Source organism: Notothenia coriiceps, unplaced genomic scaffold (genome assembly GCF_000735185.1).
Source record: "Notothenia coriiceps isolate Sejong01 unplaced genomic scaffold, NC01 NC01_scaffold00028800, whole genome shotgun sequence".
Lineage (NCBI taxonomy): Eukaryota > Metazoa > Chordata > Actinopteri > Perciformes > Nototheniidae > Notothenia > Notothenia coriiceps.
In genome coordinates this window covers 267852-281967 of record NW_011361501.1, presented here as the reverse complement: position 1 = coordinate 281967, position 14116 = coordinate 267852, and the positions used below count along the sequence as shown (strand labels likewise).

At 40.1% G+C, this 14116-nt stretch overlaps 3 protein-coding genes across 3 annotated transcripts in view; 2 read left to right on the top strand and 1 right to left on the bottom strand.

The window, feature by feature from the left end:
• Positions 1-9082, top strand: part of LOC104958465 (plastin-1-like) — a 9955-nt gene extending 873 nt beyond the window's left edge. Inside the window, exons 2-5 of the mRNA XM_010786207.1 lie at positions 7149-7167; positions 7318-7531; positions 8242-8375; positions 8456-9082. Of these exons, the coding sequence (XP_010784509.1) occupies positions 7149-7167; positions 7318-7531; positions 8242-8375; positions 8456-8594 (506 nt within the window). The 3' untranslated portion in view covers positions 8595-9082. The remainder of the gene's footprint in view (positions 1-7148; positions 7168-7317; positions 7532-8241; positions 8376-8455) is intronic.
• A 1246-nt stretch (positions 9083-10328) lies between these two features.
• Positions 10329-12738, top strand: LOC104958464 (serine/threonine-protein kinase atr-like). The gene is made up of 3 exons (XM_010786205.1): positions 10329-10507; positions 10681-10772; positions 12551-12738. The coding sequence occupies exons 1-3, from the start codon at positions 10455-10457 to the stop codon at positions 12736-12738; spliced, it is 333 nt and encodes a 110-aa protein (XP_010784507.1). The 5' UTR covers positions 10329-10454.
• Positions 12739-12782: 44 nt separating this feature from the next.
• The window catches only part of LOC104958463 (serine/threonine-protein kinase ATR-like), a 6659-nt gene continuing 5325 nt past the window's right edge, over positions 12783-14116 (bottom strand). The window contains exon 5 of the mRNA XM_010786204.1: positions 12783-12794. Within this exon, the coding sequence (XP_010784506.1) occupies positions 12783-12794 (12 nt within the window). The remainder of the gene's footprint in view (positions 12795-14116) is intronic.

The following is a 14116-nucleotide window of genomic DNA, read 5'->3' as shown; positions in this document are numbered from 1 at the left end:
TAACCAAACTCTTCTTATACCACTACGGCAAGGCAAGTTTGATATAGCCCCTTGTTATCCAACTGTTATTTTGTGTCCATGACATGGAAGCTATTGAAAAGAGACTACTTTACATTACATTGCATTTAGCTGACGCTTTTATCCAAAGCGACTTACAATAAGTGCGTTCGACCAACAAGATACAAACCTGAAGAAAACAGAATCATATAAGTACATCAGGTTTCATAGAGCTAACACATTTCAAGTGCTACTCAACTGGTTTTAGATAAGCCAGCCCTTTATTNTAGCATAAGTGCGTTCGACCAGGAAGATACAAACTTGAATAAAACAGAATCATATGAGTACATCAGGTTTCATAGAGCTAACACATTTCAAGTGCTACTCAACTGGTTTTAGATAAGCCAGCCCTTTATTAGTATATAAGTGCTTTGTTAGCAATTCTTTGTTAGTAATTCTATCGATCGAAGTGGAGTCGAAAGAGATGAGTACTTAATACAAATTACATACAAATATACAATTTTAAAAAGAAACACTCAAATCCAATAAAAGAGGTGTGTCTATTTTGTCCAGTGTTGTTATCTGGTATAGATTTGGAAGTCACTGACACATGACATGGAAGTTAATTTGACTATTTAACAAAAAATACTTAATTTTCATTACATTATTTCTAACAATATAAGGTGGACTAAATCCAAATATAAAGAAGTGTGATCTTCTTGTCCAGTGTATGAATACAATGCTGCATTGATTTTGAGTCATTGGGTCAATGTAATTTTTTATAAAAATNAACCCCCCCCCCCCGCAGCAACTCTATATCCACCAGTTAAAGGAAATACAACTAATGTGTTGTGTTATATTAGCTGTACAATTTACAACATATGGTGCTCTTAGTTTCCATACCTCCTGTGTTTTAGGGGCGACTTTTCAAGTCTTGGCAAACGGCATAAAACACGATTAAAAATATAAAACCATGTTCGTATCTACAACCTATAGAAATGCAAAACGGCGTCAGTTTAGACGTAATTCTGTCCTCTTGCTTACCGCATCATTTGTGAGAGTCTCAAACAGGCGTTTGTTAAATCATTTTAAGATTGGCTTTAATCAATGTTTGAAAATGAATTCTTCATATATGATAAATGAGAGGTAACATTTTATTTATGGTATTATTTCCACATATTTCTCTCCATTCTTCCTTCTGCCAACGGTGTCGCAGTTTCTCGTCTCTCCCGTTTTTGTGCTTAGTGCGTACGCATGGGTTAGAGTTTGCGTGGAGGACCGCACGTTTTCCCGTCAAGTTAGTATTTTATAAATCGCAAACATTGCGTAGAAACTGCCGTACGCCATTTTTTTAGCGTATATCCCTTTATAAATGAGGCCCCAGATGTTTACTACACCCAGGTTTGGATATTCCCTTGAGAGGATTTAGTTGTTTTTGTGACGTTTTGGTCGTTTTCATTTCCTGTGGGGTGTGCTCCTCTTCACTCGTTTACCTAACAACATCGCCACAGTAACTGACACCTTAACTCTGGAGGTTTTACTTCAGGGGTTTGGATTAAAGAGAAAGTCAGAGAAAGAAGCAAGCACTCTTCTAATGCAGTGTTTTTAATAACAGTCTTACTCAATGTTGTATTTATATTCTTCATAACTCATGTGACNTAAAAAAAAAAGAACCCCGTGCAGATAAAAAGCCAGTCATTTTCACTCATCAAGTCATCTTTCCAAAAAGAAAAAATGGCCAAGAGACGCCTCGATATGCCATATCGAGGCGTCTCTTGGCCATTTTTTCTTTTTGGAAAGATGACTTGATGAGTGAAAATGACTGGCTTTTTATCTGCACGGGGTTCTTTTTTTTTTATCTCACTCCACCCCCTCGGTCTTCTGACATCACATAATTGGGGCGGACCCTTCTGTCACTTTTATGCATACTAATGTGATGGATGCGGCATTTTGTTTTATTAGACTTCGGGGCGGGCTCACCTGTCACTTTTTATGCATACTAATGTGATTGAAACATTTTTTATTATACACCATAAGGCGCAACAGTGGGGGATTTTCACACCTGTGAATACACATCACCCCCTTCCTATCGACGGATCTCACACCTACTTGGGATATCACACCTACTTGAGATCTCACACCTCGATCAAAGGGGAGGCGGGACTTAGCTCATTAGCATAAGTAGGGAGAGGTGTGACCCGTCACAGCACCTGTCACTTTTTATGCATACTAATGAGACGAAAGCGGGATGAATATTACTACTTACGTGTGTTAATAGTCAAATTCCAATAGTTAAGTAAACTATCATAATCATCCTAATGACCAAAGTGATCANCACTGTCTTTCCCCTGTTTTCCAAGTCATCCGTTTTTCACTTCTGTCGCTTCTGTAGTCACTGTTCAGAGTTAGCGTAAACGCGTTTCCATTTGCCTGCAAGCGGGCATCCAAAGCTGCCTTCAGCCTTCTTCGTCGGGCACCGTAGTTTGTCATCGGCAATTCATCCACGAGCGATTTTTAGCGGAAGAGATGGCAGCCTGATCTCTTCACGGAGGCCGTTATTTCCCTTCTTGAATAATCTCCTTGACAACTCACGGAATGCCTGCTAGCATGCCCTAGCGTCGCACACTGCTACGTGCTAGTAGCCTTTAGCCTCCCCGTTGCTAGCCTCACGGCTTTTATCGCGTTGGGGGCATCTTGTCCCAAATAAAATGTTCCAAAAATAAAAACGTTAAATACTTTGTTGACTCTCCCAAATACTAAATTAACTACACTCAATCAAAATGTAAAGCCAATTATAGCTTTAAGTTGTTAAAAAAAAATGGACCTCGTGTTTTACACGTCTACTCCCATGGCGTGCCCTCTCTCCGCCCACCAATGTTTGTCACCTGCGTGCAACTTTGAGAGCAAATTAAGAGATCTATGGACACATCTCTCAAAACAGAACTGTAAACAGATTACTTTTTATTTATGGAGATTTTACAAAGTCCAATCCCCTTTAACACTATTCTGTTTTACTGTCATATATAGTATCTTCCATTTTTAATGAGTTACTCAGATGAGTACCAGAGAGTACAGCGTTTGGTGGTCCAATCCACACGAAGCGTGGTCCTCCCTCAGTGTCTCCTTCACTGTCCTCTATTTACACTTCTTGCATGCTAGATGCATGAAGATGATGAAGATGCGCCTCCCTCTTTTAAGCCACGATTGCTTTCTCGCAAAACTTTTGCCAAAACTGTGAAGTCCTTGCATTTCCTGACGCCCAGTGAAGGATCAAATACTCACAGAAATTATCACATGACTTGAAATCATATCTGATTTCAGATGTGGGAAGTAACTAAAGACAGTTTTCAAGTATTGTACTTGGGTACAATTTTGAGAATATTTGTACTTTATTTGACTTTGATGCTACTTTGGTACTTCTACTCCACTACAGTTCAGTAGGTAAATGGTGTTACTTTTTAACTCCACTACATGTATTGAATACCTTTAGTTACTTTACAAGATTTTGATTAAATGTAAATATTAAATCAACCTCTTAAATCAGACTTTACCTCCACCTGGAGTAAATTCACAAGCTACCCTGCAGAATACAAAGTCATTAAACTAGCTGCACCTTTACCAGCTTTAATAACACTTTAATGATCAATCATTATAAAACATATTTTGATAATACTTTTCTACTTTTACTTGAGTAACATTTTCAATGCAGGACTTTTACTGTAACAGAGTATTCCTACACAAGATCTGAGTACTTATTCCACCTCTGTCTGATTTCAAACTCTCCCATTAACACCCTGAGTAAGTTTGTTGTAAATAAAACTGCAGCAGCTTGACCACAGAGCGTGAACATTGTGATCATCTGATTTTGCGCAGTTCTCCAGTGTGTGCGCAGGGCACAGAATGTGCACAGGGGAGTCTCCCACTGCAGCCAGTTGGCGGAGTTTTGGCACAATTCTGTTGTTCATACGTTAACCCTGTCTGTGCACACAGTGAACAACTCTGTCGTCCAGTGATCTAAGCCTCTGCCTCCAGTAAAGCTTTACAGGTCCGTCGGTTATGTCCTGCACGGCTCGGCCGGCACCCAGGTACAGTACAATCAGTCATAGCAAGTCAGAAGATTTTTTGCAGGGAGCGAAACGGCAACGTAGCTGCTTAATGTCTTGTTTTTTTTTCACATGTCTCGTAGTTTACTCCATTGAGTGTTGGCAAGAAACACGTGTAGTCGAAACATGTTTTGTTTTGAGGTACGCAAAGGCGCGTAGTGACACAAGTGACGTTACGCAATTCATATTTGTGCCGCGCATGCGTACCTGCGTACCAGTTATGTGCACCCCTGGTTATATTATTGAGGGAGAATTGTCCGGGGCTACAGAAAAAACATTGGGGGCTAAAGCCCCAAATGCCCAGGCCAGGCAACGCCACTGGACCAGACTACTGCACTTTCGCTTTTAAAGCAACTTCGAGATTTTAACAGTGTGAGGGGCACAAAGGCCATGGTGGCCGTAGGACGTACAATTATTTGTGGGGCATAACGGCCAGACCGAGGGGCAACGATGGCCGTCATGGCCGCCCTGAAATTCTTACCCTGATTATGACAGTAAAACAGAAAAGGACCTTCCTCAAACAGCTGGCACAAAGTTAGAAGCACACTGTTGTTTAACATATCATTTTTAATGAAGCAATAGGATTTACTTTGATTGTGACTTATCCCCCAAACCATGATAGAGTCCCTGAACAAGGAAATACAAACCTGTCTATATATAGTTTTTACCGCAATATCCTGAAGTGTATTTGGAACTATGGAAATATGAAAATAAATCAACTTATGTCATGAATTAATCCCTAAGTTTACTATTAGTATCGTACATGCTCTGGTGCAAATAACTGTGTGCGCACACATTTAATTGTGTTTTATACAGAATTTTAGATCATGTTTCCAAACTAAGCATTTGAACAGCAGATATTTGTACCCACATGTTGGCATTTGTTTCAGTTTCCTTGGCTGTCATTTACTTCCTACAAAGCCTAGCACTCATGAGGAGGCACAGGAGGAATTGATTTCCGATCATCCTACCCTGCCTGAAGGTTCCCATTGTGTTTAATTGGCCGCGATCACTTCCAACTGCCATGACTCATTTGTTCGACAGCTGAAGGAAATAGTTTAACTTTCACAAATTTCAACAAACGATTTACTTTTCCTCTTCACAAGCCAGCATTAGGAAGTCACTTCTTTGGTTTTGACTGAAATTATATCTTAATCTTAGATCTACTGGAGTAAAATTTATTAATATTACAGAGAAATAAAATCGAAGAATACATTCGATATTTTATCTTAAAAAGTTTTTTAAAAACCTTTTCTAATTGATGGGAAAATACTGAATGTAATCTTTCTATATCAGAGTAGCACATGATAACAGAGGCCCTACGTAGCTGTGTACGTAACAGGATGTATAATTACATGGATGACGCTCATGAGACACTGTGTTAGACATATGATAGCTATGTTGCTACGATTAACATGATGATTCAGCCCCTAGGGAGATAGGCATATGACTGTCATGGTTATTGCTTACGCAGGCCTTAGCTAATCTGAACTAAGCATAGAATACTGCTTTGAACCGGTATACATGTATCTTGTGACTGAATAACACCCTGTCTTGTATAAGGCACGTGAAAGACACTGTTCAGGAACTAGTTGTACCAAATGCTCTGTATGTGATGACTACTTCCATTCTTGCAAGGATAATAAATACATGTATCCTGATATTGAAACTCAAGCTGGTGACGAGTGAGTTTTCTAACACTAATTATTTCAATACTTAATTTTGCCCTTATGTACAATTTCCATCGCTCCATCTCATATCGATTTAAGAACAAGCCATCAAAGCACCTGTCAACAGCTATAAGTTAAAACAGGCTCAGCTGCTCAGCATCATCTCTCTGTTTCCACTGCAGCAAACCACAAATTAATTTCAGCTGAAACACTCTTTGAGATAAATTCATAGCGATAAAGGTTAGACATTTGAATGAACTCACACACATTTCAGCCTCGAACACAACTTGTTTTCTGTCTGATTATCATGCAATGTAGAATGAAGAGCTGTCAATGGTGATTTCAACCATTCTGTTGGGGAAGAGTTTGACATTTTGGTAAATACCCTTGTTTGATTGCTTGATAACAATGAGAGGATCAACACTATTCTCATGTTTAAATATAAATATACAGCCAGAATACAGTAAGCTTAGCATTAAGTAAGGAAGCAGGGGAAAACAGCTAGCCTGTCCAAAGCATTGGTGTGTGAAGAGAACTGAATACAAATTACGGGTGATAAAATTACTTGTACCTGTACCTAAACCCACAGAGCAAGCGCACTAGCATTACCCAGAGAAAGAAAAATAATCTCATATTTCTATAAGTCTTCTTTTTTTACTTCAGGGTTTTTTAAGTGTTTGTAATGGGAATTTGGTTTACCTAAAAATGGTCTGCGGAATTACAGACGCCTCTTAGCCATTCTAAGTTGGTAAAACCTTTTTATTTTGCCCCGAAAGTAGTGATTCCACCTTTTTAACCACTCCGAAAATTGGCTTCAAAGCTTCACTTTTCCTAGGCGCCTAGTCCAAAGGGATCTACATCTTGAGAAGTGCTGGTATAGGCATGTCATAAATTAGGTAAGCTTCTTGTGGTTGCGACCACAATACAATTTTTGATGAATAACTCAAGCACTATGAGTTCAGAATGGTCAGTGACTAAATCAGATAGCGATTCAGATCTTGTATTAAATCTGACATTGTTTCATTCACCCTGAGTAGTATTATTCATCCCGCTTCCATCACATTAGTATGCATAGAAAGTGACAGGTGCTGTGACAGGTCACACCTCTCCCTACTTATGCTAATGAGCTAAGTCCCGCCTCCCCTTTGTTCGAGGTGTGATATCCCAAGTAGGTGTGAGATCCGTCGATAGGAGGGGGGTGATGTGTATTCACAGGTGTGAAAAGCCCCCACTGTTGCGCCTTATGGTGTATAATAAAAAATGTTTCAATCACATTAGTATGCATAAAAAGTGACAGGTGGGCCCGCCCCCAAGTCTATTAAAACAAAATGCCGCTTCCATCACANGTTCTTTACATCTGTGAATTTGTCAATTCTAGAGTACTGCAATACTACCGGGTACAAGTGTTTGTAAACCGCTTTAAAATCAAAACTGCTCCACTTGTTAAAAATAACAAGTGGAGCAGTTTTGATTTTAAAGCGGTTTACAAACACTTGTACCCGGTAGTATTGCAGTACTCTAGAATTGACAAATTCACAGATGTAAAGAACAACAGAAGAATTTCTCTGCTCGACCCATTTGAACAGTTTTTGTTCCTTGCACACTTTGAGTTATCCCTCCTGCTCGTTATCCTTCAGGTCCACGCTGCTGGTTTTGTCAGATCTGGGCGATGGAGAGAAGGTCAAAGATCAGATCATCCTGGACTGGGTCAACAGCACCCTGACGAAATCAAAGAAGAGCACACAGATCAGCAGTTTCAAAGTGAGTGTGTATGTTGGTGAGCAGAGGTGGGACGTAGTGGAGTATGTTACCGTGTTTTTTCTGGTATCAGTACTTACCTCCACTACTTATTTTTCGGACGGCTTTTACTTCTTACATTTTGAACACAAATACCTGTACTTTCTACTTCTTACATTTTGAACACAAATACCTGTACTTTCTACTTCTTACATGTTGAACACAAATACCTGTACTTTCTACTTCTTACATTTTCCAAACAGGCTGGTTCCTTTAGTTTGAATGTGTGTTTGGTGGCGTGATCATTATTATTTAGAGTCATTGCGTGCCTATTGATTTGAACACGATCCGTGTATCCATCATTTCCTGGTCTTCTCTAAAGAAGAGGGACCAATGAAAACGTTATCATGTTGCCGTTGTTCAGCATGGAGACATTCATTAGCTAACAATGACATTATTGTTCTATTAATATAAAGGGAGGTCAGGTACTCTTTAAAACAGCTGCTAGTTATGGGTACTTTTTACTAAAGTACATTTCAAAGCCTCTTTACTTTGACTTGAGTAAAGAAGTTTAGTCAGTACTTCCACTTTTACCCGAGTATTTTTAAACACGACTATCTACACTTCTACTTGAGTAAAGGATGTGTGTACTTGTGCCATCTCTGTTGGTGAGAGAGTACGTGGTGTGAGTAAACAAAAGGCTGTATTTGACACTGCTTCCTTGTTTTCTGCAGGACAAACTGATCAGCACCAGTCTGCCGGTGATTGATCTGATCGATGCCATCGCTCCCAATAACGTGCAGTGGAACATGGTGAACAGAGGAGTGAAAGGAGTGCTGAAGGCGGACGATAAACTCAACAACGCAAAGTAAAAACACCAAATCTCAACAGGTTATTGTTCTTGATGTTCTTCAATTTGGTATTTGACTCTTCCTGTTCCTCCCCCAGGTATGCGATCTCATTGGCTCGTAAGATCGGAGCTCGTGTCTACGCACTTCCTGACGATTTGGTGGAGGTGAATCCAAAGATGGTGCTGACGCTGTTCGCCAGCCTCATGGGCTACGGTTTGAAAAAGGTCAACCGCTAAAACACAAAGAAGACAAGAACCAACCACCAGGAAACCAACCACGAACATCCATTTTCTTTCTATGCGCTTTTCCTATTTTTCCCCATCTTTTCCCCATGATTTTAATTGTTCTAATTGTAAAATCAGAACAAGTCTGTTTCTCTTTTCATGCGAACAATAAGCCTCCCTAAAGTTGGAAATCACTTCTCATCAGCAAAGCCACTTCATTTGTTTCCTATCAGTGATTTCTATAGAACAATCTCCTAATTGTTCTTTTTTATATATTTAATAACGCATTACATGTATTTACTTTTTCTGCCATATAAACAGAAAATAAGCCTCAGCAGAAAAAAGGAAAAAAAACGGAATCTTGAACATAAATATCATTTATGTCTGTAAATGTTGTGCATTGAATATTGCTATTTAATTAAAGAGAGAATCTATTGAATGTATTGAGCAGCCTTGTATTTGTGTGTGTTGTGTCTGGTTAAATAAAGATGAAAAACAACATGTTGATTTAGCGATACTGAGCTACCTTTAAGGACAGTAGGACATTAGATAGGATAATATCGTTTTTCCGACTGATTGAAGAAAGAGACCAAAACAAATGTCAGCAAAACAAGTTTATTTTATTGCTTTTTGTGTTACGTGTTATTCCCTCAAAATTGCAAATGTACTTACACTTCACAGCTTCTCTTACCAGCATCCTGATCTAAAATTGACCTTTATTTTAAATATATGTTTATGTAATATGCTTTCTCTGTACCACTTTGTCCATTAAGCCTTGATAACTTAGCAATTTCAGAGTTAGGGTTGGTGAGGTAATTCACTTCAGAAACACTTTTTATTATTCCATGGAATGCTCTTAACATCCCGATAGCAGTGGTTTGAAAAAAAAAACATACAAAATGTCATCTGTGGAAGCCGTAGTACTGTAAAAAGCACGACCAATCATTTTAGCCGGGCCGGCTAAAATAACTGGACCTACCTGCCTGTCAGCCTTCCATCTGTGCACAAACTTATCTCGTGCCCTCATTGGTCATGTGCGCGTTCGTGTGTGTTGGAGGAGGGGCCATGGGGAGGGGCTCTGTAAGGAAGTAGCAGATTTCTTCCAGCTGTGTATTTTCAAATTCTAGCGCACTCGAGCTGGTTTCTCCAAAATTACCTACCCCACCTTTAAGTGTCAGGACTCAACATTGATATAATGGGCCACAATTAATCAATTGTAATAATATTTAGCCTAAAATAGAATGAACTAACACTGTAAAATGCCTTAATATTTTTTTGCACAAGCTGTGACCGTGACATAATCAAAGTAAGGTAACTTCTTGAGGTTTAAGATAAGATGCAGCACCATAAAAAAACAAGGCATTGCACACAAAAGAGTAGACATAAACAATTCTAAAATAGGAACATCTCAAAATAGAAAAAGAAAAGGCATTAGAGATAAGAAAATGTACAGTAGGCCTTGAAGATAAAACATCTGTAAAACAACAAAAACGTAATTAAAAAAGTCATTAACAAAAAGCCAGACTCTTCTATTACTTTGTTAATTAGAATTAATGATTGTTACCCAAACTGAGGTCGTATTTTTTTGTTTATCCCAAGTAAAGTCTCACTACTTTTCCACTGTATTCATATTTAATGTAAGCAGTTCACATATGCGTCGCTAGGGGGAGCAGTTTGGAATTCGACTTTAAACAGTGGTGTAAATGACCCTCGATGGCTGCCGTACCAAAATAAAAAAAGTCATTTTGGAGCGAAAGTTTTCGAAAGACATGTCAGGATGAACCGCACATGTAGGAGGGTGCTGGCTAAAACTACATTAGAAATATTTGATATTATATCTTGAAGAAGTGACCACACCAAGCTGCTGTAAAGATGGAGGGACTGGAGATGTCAGCGATGATACCGGCTCTCCAGGAGCTAGCGAGGCGAGTAACCGGCTATAGTTGGTTAAGCTAACTCTAAACAGCATGTCAGACTCTGAAACTGCTGTTGATTAAACTGAGCATTATTTGTGATGGTTGCCACTGTGTTAAGTTGATAAAAAACGTTCCCTGAAGCATGTTTCCATAAATAACGTTTCACCTTGTTGCTTTTTCAGTGCCAATGCTGCTGAATACGACCAGGCTGTGCAGAAACCTCGACAGATCCTGTGTCAGTTCATTGACAGGATACTGACAGATGTGGATGTCGGTAAGGTTCACTGAATCTGAAGCACGTACAGGAGCAACACACAATATTAGAAACCCCTCACAGTACAGTGATGACCTATAGTAGTAAAACACACCTTATTAAAGCTGCACAAGTGTTCTGTTTTTGTGGAGTCTGTCAAACGTTTTTGCTAAGTCTATTCGTCTAATGTTATCTTTGAAATATAGGAGGATTTGGCCTACTGTACCTACTGTTCACTTTCCAAATAGCTACTTCTGAGTAGTTTTTAACATCCTAATAAATGTTAAGAATTTTCCTCTCGCCCCAATTTGTCAATTTCCCTTTGCAAACAATAACCAAACAATGGCACTTGTCATGACTAAATAACACCACATGTTTTTTAAACAAAGGATTGATATTCTTAATAAATGCCAATTGTCATAACAAAGGAAGTTGGCCTCACACGGGCTATGGAGTTCAAGAGATGCGTCTATAATTGAGCAGTTCAATTTAAGAGAGGTGTTTTATTCAAAGATGTACAGGGTCCTCATTTATAAAGGGATATACGCTCAAAAAATGGCGTACGGCAGTTTCTACGCAATGTTTGCAATCTATAAAATACTAACTTGACGGGAAAACGTGCGGTCCTCCACGCAAACTCTAACCCATGCGTACGCACTAAGCACAAAAACAGGAGAGACGAGAAACTGCGACACCGTTGGCAGAAGGAAGAATGGAGAGAAATGTGTGGAAATAATACCATAAATAAAATGTTACCTCTCATTTATCATATATGAAGAATTCATTTTCACAAATTGATTAAAGCCAATCTTAAAATGATTTAACAAACACCTGTTTGAGACTCCTCAGTGCACACAAAAACATAACTGGGAGAAATAAATAAATACGGATATTTTATTTAAAACCACCTCGAATATGTTGTGTTAATGTTATGAAATGTTTTCTCATAAATTATGCGGTAAGCTGGAGGATAGAATTAAGTCTAAACTGACCAGTTTTGCATTTCTATAGGTTGTCCAGTCATCATGACACCACTCCGGAGGGATCCCCCGATCATTTCTTAGAGTTTCTCATCAAGGGGGGGGTCTCCTGTCCTCGGTACAAACAAACTGCCTGCTATGTGTATTGTTTTTTGTCATTAACCTTTTTCGGAACACTTATTTATTTATTTTGGTGACGATCCGACCTCCATGCTGCTACTCTGGTTCAAACTGCATCCACCAAACAATATGATTTATCTCGACCTCCCCAAAATAACCAGAATCTGACACGATGTGAGAAGTCTTTTTTAGCTGTTCTGTCGTCATTTCCTGCGATCTTCTCCATGCAGTCAGTCAAAATGAATGAATGAATGAATGAATGGGCGTTTCTTTGACTATTTATAGGCAAATATCGGCGTTACGTGAAGCCCGCAAAAGCTGCACCGCATTTCGAGTCGGTTGTGATCTATAAAGGGAAACCGGCGTAGGAAGTGCCGTACGCACTTTCCTCGCCGGTACGCAATGTTTGGTGTATCGGAAAGTGGCGGAAAATGTATGGACCTATTTTTCGGATTTCTACTACGTAAGCAACCTTCCCACGTCAATCCTACGCACGGCGTTATACATGAGGCCCCAGGTCTGCAGAAGAGACACATCAAGAAATTCACACAAAAAACACGTTAATGTGTGTAGAATAGATAATGGGGTCTTTCTTTTCGAACACTGTTATCATACTGTAACTTTTATGATTAGTCTTGCAACCCATTAGGGCTGGTGAACCAGTTCAATAAATCAAATCTCTTGTCTTTTCTCTTCCAGTTGCTCTAGGCCTGAATAAGAAGTCCAGTTCAGAGCCGGCCTGTGTGATGTTGCTGGACTTTGTGCAGCATATCATCAAATCCTCGTCTCTGATGTTCATTAACCCCGCCTGCCAGCCCGCTGAGTATCCAGACACCACACAGAGCTGCACTGGTAGGAGCCTCTTTAAAAAGCTGCAATATTACTAACGGCTGCATTAAGTTGGAATCAGGTGGATGGCAGACAACAATACTCATGGATGGACCTAGAAAAACAAACACAGTTATCAAAGAACTGATCAACTTCTCATTGTTCGTGTTTTCTCTTTGTGTTGGGGTTTAATGTAACATCTACTTGTTATTTATTTTCGTCGTGGAGGATGCCAACATGTTTAACTTTGGATGACAATAATGTCTACCATGGTTGTTGCCAGTATTGTCTGAGGGTGCGTTTCACTTCGGTTAAATGGATTCCTTGCGTCCCTCACTTGCGTCGTTTCCCTGCGACTAGTCCCTCCCACCAGGGAAGCATGGAGGGACGCAAGGAAACCACGAGAAGCAGGGAAATGAGTTTTAAGAGCAATGGGACGTCGTTTCCTCCGGAGCGCCACGTGAAGCGACGTCCGTTTGTGATGACGCTGATTGTCTGACAGCAGCTAGATCAGTGCATGCGCTGCATCGTCCAATCAGTGAGCGATACACAGTAAGGGGGCGGGGCGTGTGTCTGAGGATTTCACCGGAGGATGGTCTGGTAGTTCCTCGATTATCGCTCCTCCGTTAACACTCCTCGATCCTCCGGCACAAATAAGGCCACTGGGACGCTACTCAACATGGCGCAGACAAATCAACTTCCGATGATACCGAGCCCGAGGAGCGAGGAAATGAAAAATAGTGAAACGCAGCCGGAGTCTCATTTAGTTTCCATGTCCTGCTCTCATTCACTTCCTACCGTCTGCTTGAATCCATGTAAATGCAGCATCTTCATATACGATACGATACGATAATACTTTAATGGTCAGATGAAGTCTGAAATTTGACTTGCATCACAGCAGCTCCATGTGTACCATCAACATAGACCAGAGTCCTGCACGGGTCGGATTTTCAAGACCCGCTCCGCGACGTGCAATACCGAACCCGCCCCGCTACCCGCACATATTGCCAATTAGTTCCGCAACCCGACCCGAACCCGCATATATATGAGCAGTGAAAACGTGCAATTATTAACACACGCAATTGCATATTTGTCTCAAAAAGCGTGGGATGTTGGTTATTCTCTCCATCTAGGAGGACACCAAAAGCCTCACAGACGTTGGATTTCGCTCTTGAGGAAGTGTTATTGAAAATGCTGTATTCTCCGTTAGAGAGCTTCACCTCAGCCATTTCGAATGTGGCGCGCTCAGCAGCAGTTTGATGCGCTGCAGAGGTTATGATTATGCTCGGACCCGCGGGGGAGAGATCTGAGGATTTAAACATTTAACTAAATTATTATTATTTTAATATATTTATTATGCAACACCCGCGACCCGACCCGCATCCTCTTTGTTTTACCCAGAACCGAACCCGGAAAAAAGCGTTTGAAAAAATACCA

Coding starts and splice junctions, on each gene's coding strand:
- LOC104958464 (XM_010786205.1), top strand. CDS start 10,455: ATGGAGGGACTGGAGATGTCAGCGATGATACCGGCTCTCCAGGAGCTA. Junction 10,508..10,680: donor GCTCTCCAGGAGCTAGCGAG/GCGAGTAACCGG, acceptor TTGCTTTTTCAG/TGCCAATGCTGCTGAATACG. Junction 10,773..12,550: donor ACTGACAGATGTGGATGTCG/GTAAGGTTCACT, acceptor TTTCTCTTCCAG/TTGCTCTAGGCCTGAATAAG.